Raw genomic sequence first — 6,592 nt, forward strand, 5'->3', positions numbered from 1 at the left:
GTGATTAGTGTGTTTGTGTGTTTGCGTGTGTGTGATTAGTGTGTGTGTGTGTGTGTGTGTGTTTGTGTGTGTGTGATTAGTGTGTGTGTGTTTGTGTGATTAGTGTGTGTGTGTGTATGTTTGTGTGTGTGTATGTGATTAGTGTGTGTGTGTTTGTGTGTGTGTGATTAGTGTGTGTGTGTGTGATTAGTGTGTGTGTGTGTGATTAGTGTGTGTGTGATTAGTGTGTGTGTGATTAGTGTGCGTGTGTGTGTGTGTGATTAGTGTGTGTGTGTGGTTAGTGTGTGTGTGTGTGTGTGTGTGTGTGTGTGTGTGTGTGGTTAGTGTGTGTGTGTGTGATTAGTGTGTGTGTGTGTGTGTGTGTGTGTGTGTGATTAGTGTGTGTGTGTGTGTGATTAGTGTGTGATTAGTGTGTGTGATTAGTGTGTGTGTGTGTGATTAGTGTGTGTGGTTAGTGTGTGTGTGTGTGTGTGTGTGTGTGTGTGTGTGATTAGTGTGTGTGTGTGTGTGTGTGTGTGATTAGTGTGTGTGTGGTTAGACAGGTACTGCAGTGCCTCTCTGCGGCTGCTCTCCCGGGCCGCGTCCCAATCCGCGCACTCCTCCCTACACAGTGCTGGTCCCGCAGGCTGGAGTGAGCAGCACGCGGCGCAGTTTAACGGCATTTTGCTGCGCGGCTGCGACACAGAAACGTCAGAATGTGACTCAGAGCCACCACAGGCAGCACGCGCACACCGCAGGGCCCCTAACGAGGCGAACTGTTTAGTCTGTCAGCAGGCGGATTGGGACGCAGCCGCCGCCTCACAGAGTCCCGCAGAGAAACTGATGGAAGGAGGCAAGTTGTGAGGAAAAGAGACAGGAGGGATTTAATGTCCTCTTGAAAAAGGGTAAATTTATTTAAAATGGCGGAGTCCGGTCCGTTTAGAGGCCTGCCCCGGATCCGGAGGGCTGCGGTAAGATTACCACCGTTTATAAGCTTTTATTATTAATGCCACATTTTTCCCCACTGCATAGCATCCGAGCTAACTGAGGCGGTTAGCTTAGCATCACCTGGCTGTGTTCCAAACCCACACTCTGACTTACACACATTAATAACAACAATCATAATAATCAAAATCATCATAATAATCAAAATCATCATAATCATCATAATCATAACAGTCTTTCATTTTTACAGAGATGCTTCCAAAGGCTTTTGTGAAAAGAAAAATATTTCTGTGAGGAAATTTGGTTTAATATCAACAATCCCATTAATCTGAATCTGTAATTAATTATTAAAATGATGTTAAACAACACAGTATTTATTAATCCTTATGTTTATTGATCTGAATTTTAATCTGACATTTTTATTTCTCCACAGTAAAATACATCACAAAACATAATCTAATATAATTTTACACCAAACGATGAAATTATAAAAAAGAAACAAATTTAAATTTAATACACAATATAAATAAAAAAAAACTATTACACTGGAAGAAGTCTGTGCTTCTTAATTAACTGTAATTAACTGTAATTAACTGTAATTAAGTGTGTGTTAGAGGTGATATGTAATTTCCTGATGGAACCTTTTAGTGATAATACTCTAGGTAACTTACTCTGTGTGTGTGCGTGTGTTTGTGAGTGTGTGTGAGTGTGTGTGAGTGTGTGTGTGTGTGTGTGTGAGTGTGTGTGTGTGTGTGTGAAACACAGGATGAGTGTCAGACCTCACTGGGTTTTATTGATTTAGTGTCTCTCAGATTAGCGAGTCTACAGTAAGACGAGGTGAGAAATTAGTCCTGATTGAGTTCAAACTTGAACCTGCAGTTTATGAAGTTCATCTGAGGGAAATTTTTATCATATTTTTATATTTATTTAGCCATAACGTTAAAACCACCTGCCTAATGTCGTGTAGATCCTCCTTGTGCCAGTAAAACAGCTCTGACGCGTCAACAATGGACATTGTCACAAAGCAGCTTTACAGAAATAAATGGATTCCAAAAAATATATTGTAAATATGTGAATTTATCCCTAATGAGATGCCAGAGGCCACGGTGGCGAGGAAAAACTCCCTGAGATGATATGAGGAAGAAACCTTGAGAGGAACCAGACTCAGAAGGGAACTTATCCTCATCTGGGTGCAACGGATAGTGCGATTGTGCTATAGTGCAAATAGCCAATAAATTCATCACAGTTTTTGCAAGAAGTCCGGCTGGTTAAAATCTATCCACTGTCCACTGATGCAGTCCTGAGTACGAAGCTGCTCGTGGCAACTGCAGCCCCAAAGCCACTACAGCCATCACAGTCCCAAGCCATTACAGTACAGTACAGTACAGCTCCCCGTATGAGATCCCCAAGCCATCTCCACAGCCCCCTGTGAAACCCTCCAGACCTGCTCCTGTACCTAAGGATAATGATAAGGATAATGTTGCCCATCATCCTGCTGAAAGAGGCCACTGCCGTTAGGGAATACCGTTGCCATGAAGGGGTGTAACTTGGTCTGTAGCAATCTTTAGGTAGGTGGTACGTGTCAAAATAACATCCACATGAAGGCCAGGACCCGAGGTTTCCCAGCAGAACATTGCCCAGACCATCACACTGCCTCCGCCAGCTCGCCTTCTTCCCATAGTGCATCCTGGTGCCATCTCTTCCCCAGGTAAGTGACGCACACGCCCTCGGCCGCCCACATGATGTAAAAGAAAACGTGATTCATCAGACCAGGCCACCTTCTTCCATTGCTCCGTGGTCCAGTTCTGATGCTCACATGTCCATTGTAGGAGCTTTGGGTGGTGGACAGGGTCAGCATGGGCTCTCTGACCGCTCTGCAGCTACGCAGCTCCATACGCAGCAAGCTGCACTGCACTGTGTGTTCTGACTCCTTTCTATCAGAGCAGCTTTAACTTTTCAGCAGTTTGTGCTACAGTAGCTCTTCTGTGGGATCGGAGCAGACGGGCCTTCACTCCCCACACGCATCAGTGAGCCTTGGGAGCCCATGATCCTGTCGCTAGTTCACCGGTTGTTCTTCCTTGGACCACTTTGGTAGGTTCTAACCACTGCACACCAGGAACACCTCACAACACCTGCTGTTCTGGAGATGCTCTGACCCAGTCGTCTAGCCATCACAATTTGGCGCTTGTGAAAGTCGCTCAGATCCTTACGCTTGCCCATTTTTCCTGCTTCCAACACATCAACTTCGAGAACTGACTGTTCACTTGCTGCAGGTGCCATTGTAATGAGATAATTAGTGTTATTCACGTCACCTGTCAGTGGGTATAATGTTATGGCTGATCAGTGTGTGCATCAAGTGTGAGATAAGATTTAGAAGTTAGGAGCAGGTTTTAATTTATAGTGAAATGTTCAGGGGTTCCACCAGGGGGCGCTATCACACTGTTACTGCTAATGTTATACTGCAAATCACAGTCATTTAATCAGAAATAGATAAACAGATATAGATAGATAGATAGATAGATAGATAGATAGATAGATAGATATTGTGATAGACTTATCTGTATTTTTCAGGCCTCAATTCCTGGAAATCTGCACCTGGTTCTGGTTCTGAGGCCCAAAGCTCAGTCTCAAGGCACCGGCACAGACCTGGGCTTCCGCTTCTGTCAGGACGACTTCACTATTAAAATGCCTGTGAGGATCAAACACACACACACACACACACACACACACACTAATCACACACACACACACAAAGTTTAACTTCCTGTCTCTCTTTCCCCATAAAGTTTCCTCATCACCTGCTCGTCTCTTCCGTACTGTTCAACAACTCCAGACCTCTCTTTCTTTCTTTCTTTCTTTCTTTCTTTCTTTCTTTCTGTGTGTGTGTGTGTGTGTGTGTGTGTCAGGTGATCATGCTGAGTTCAGTCACTGATCTTCTGCGTTATATTGATGAGAACCAGTTGAGTGCTGATTTCAGTGGAACTCTGGAGTGCAGCTCCACAGACTGGATCGTCCTGAGGACGGTGAGCAGATTCACACACACTTACACATGTCTGCGCTACGCCGCTGGTCATAAGCCTCCATCACTGGTTAGCAAATCCACACACACCGTCTACACACACTGAGCATGTGATGGCGTACGAGGGACGTTATGGACATCGCTTTTACACTTTAATCCTGTTTTTGATTTGTGTAAAGCTCAGTGTTGTGTCGTACCTGTTTGCGCCCCCTGTAGGCGATAGAGAGTTTTGCGGTGATGGTGAAGGACGTCGCTCAGCTGCTGCAGGTGTTTGGAACCGAACTGGCTGAGACTGAACTGCCCGAGGAACCGAACGCCATCGAGTACCTGCTCCGCTCGCACACCGACAAATACAGACAGATGAAGGTACACACCTGTCTCCCTGTGTGTGTGTGTGTGTTGAAAGTAGTGAACAGGTGACTGAAGAAGTGAGTAAATGAGTGTGTTACTGATGACAGGATGATATTCGCTCGGTGATGAAGGAGGGACGTCAGATCCTGTCTAATCTGGAAGGAGCTAAGAGGACAGAGGACAGAGACATCGCTCAGGACAGGGACACTGTACAGAGGTAATCATTACCATCTATTAATAATTAATACTCCATAAATATTAATAATTAATCATTCATCTCATCGTCATTCCACATTTACTTTATTATTGGTTTTTGTTATCTGATCAGTGATAAGTAGGAAACTGTAGAACTCTGGAAATGTGATACTCGAGAACTGTGTGTGTGTGTGTGTGTGTGTGTGTGTGTGCGTGTGTGTGTGTGTGTGTGTGTGTGCAGGCTCCTGACCCAGCTCAGGGACATGGAGATGGCATTTGACGGGTTTTTTGAGAAGCATCACCTGAAAATGCAGCAGTATCTGCAGCTGCTCCGTTACGAGCAGAGCTTTCACGAGGTGAGCTGAGGAGAACGTTCTCTCCGCAGAACCGCTACAGCCAGAACCCACACCAACACGCATCACACACCACCGGTTCCTCTGTACAAAAAAACCCCACACAGTTAACACAGTGCATTAGGAGCGTACACAACGGGATCGGTTTATTAACATGCCACACACAATAGTGAAGAGAGCAGCGTGTGTGTGTGTGTGTGTGTGTGAATAAATGTAAACTTTTAACATTTAAATCTGAAGGTGTTTGTGCTCTCAGACGAGTGTGAGTAAAGGTTAAACATGATGTCACAGACGGAGGTGAAGCTGGAAGATCTGATTGGTCGAGAGAAAGCGATTCCTGCTGCAGGAGTGACGGCGGCTCAGACGAAACAACTCATCACCGAACTACACACTCTGGACTCCATCGCTGAGGTACACCACCCTCACACACCCTCACACACACACACACACACACACCCTCTCACACACACACAAACACACACACACACACACAGACACACAGACACACACACACAGAGCGAGAGAGAGAGCATGTTTAATACCTATAATGCAATTATAAAGAAAAGTTTTTCCTTCGCAATGTCTGTAATTATTCAGCTTGACTCTTCCCCGTGTGTGTGTGTTGACGTGTGTGTGTGTGTGTGTGTGTGTGTGTAGGAGGAGATGGGCCAGGCTCAGATCGTCATCCTTCACGGTCATCAGTTAGCGGCGAGTCATCACTACGCTCTGGCTCTCATCGTCCAGCGCTGTAACGAGCTTCGTCATCACTGTGACACACTGACCACTGCCCTGCGCAACAAACACACCTCACTCACACACACACACACTCTGCAGCTGCACCTCGAGGAGGTACACACACACACACACACACACACACACACATACACACACACACACACGTATTAATAATCTAATTAATAACACATATTAATAACAACACGGCTAAGGAAACCACCTCAGTCACTGTGTTCATTTTGTCTGTGTGTGTGTCTGTGTGTGTGTGTGTGTGTGTGTGTGTGTCTGTGTGTGTCTGTGTCTGTGTGTGTGTGTGTGTGTAGGCGGTGCGTTGGTGTGATGAGAGTGTGTATCTGTTGGCTGGTCAGATGGTGGATAAGTTCCAGTCGAAAGAAGGAGCTCAGGAAGCTCTGAATGACATCGAGAGACTGCTGGAGTCCAAACCAACACTCAGCTACATTACTGACACACACACACCTGAGATACAGGTACACACACACACCTGAGATACAGGTATACACACACCTGAGATACAGGTATACACACACCTGAGATACAGGTATATACACACACACATGTCAAATGTCAATAAGCATTACATAAACAGATACAGTAATATGCATGCAGAGCTAATGTGTGTGTGTGTGTATGTGTGTGTGTGTGTGTGTGTGTGTGCGTGTGTGTGTGTGTCAGGCTCAGGTGACAGCAGTGATGGAGAAGTTCTCCTCAGTGCAGGTGATGCTGGAGAACAGACAGGCATGTTTGCGTAAACTCACCTGTGTTCAGGTGAGACCCATCCAGCCCGTGTCCCCGAGACCCGAGAGCCCGACCCGCCTCAAATCCCCGCTGTTCTCCCCCAAACACAGTACGCCATCATCACCACCTTCATCTTCATCATCATCATCATCATCATCGTCATCGTCACTGTTACAGAGTTATAATATTACAGTGTTATTACAGTGTTATTACAGTGACCCATAAACCTCCACAAGAGAGCTCAGAACTTCTAGTTCAG

General features: G+C 45.6%; 1 protein-coding gene across 5 annotated transcripts in view; it reads left to right on the forward strand.

The window, feature by feature from the left end:
- The first annotated feature begins 558 nt into the window (after nt 1-558).
- Nucleotides 559-6,592, forward strand: part of LOC113538163 (proto-oncogene DBL) — a 20,168-nt gene continuing 14,134 nt past the window's right edge. For 3 of the 5 annotated variants that reach the window (XM_053241468.1, XM_053241471.1, XM_053241469.1), the window contains exons 1-10: nt 560-950; nt 3,496-3,615; nt 3,831-3,947; nt 4,160-4,309; nt 4,402-4,511; nt 4,731-4,845; nt 5,134-5,253; nt 5,500-5,691; nt 5,901-6,065; nt 6,271-6,442. In XM_053241468.1, the coding sequence (XP_053097443.1) occupies nt 900-950; nt 3,496-3,615; nt 3,831-3,947; nt 4,160-4,309; nt 4,402-4,511; nt 4,731-4,845; nt 5,134-5,253; nt 5,500-5,691; nt 5,901-6,065; nt 6,271-6,442 (1,312 nt within the window). In that variant the 5' untranslated portion in view covers nt 560-899. Of the gene's footprint in view, nt 951-3,495; nt 3,616-3,830; nt 3,948-4,159; nt 4,310-4,401; nt 4,512-4,730; nt 4,846-5,133; nt 5,254-5,499; nt 5,692-5,900; nt 6,066-6,270; nt 6,443-6,592 lie in introns of all 5 variants that reach the window. The other 2 variants (XM_053241472.1, XM_053241470.1) reach the window with 2 other exon arrangements.

Source organism: Pangasianodon hypophthalmus, chromosome 17 (genome assembly GCF_027358585.1).
Source record: "Pangasianodon hypophthalmus isolate fPanHyp1 chromosome 17, fPanHyp1.pri, whole genome shotgun sequence".
In the NCBI taxonomy this organism is placed as follows: Eukaryota; Metazoa; Chordata; class Actinopteri; order Siluriformes; family Pangasiidae; genus Pangasianodon; species Pangasianodon hypophthalmus.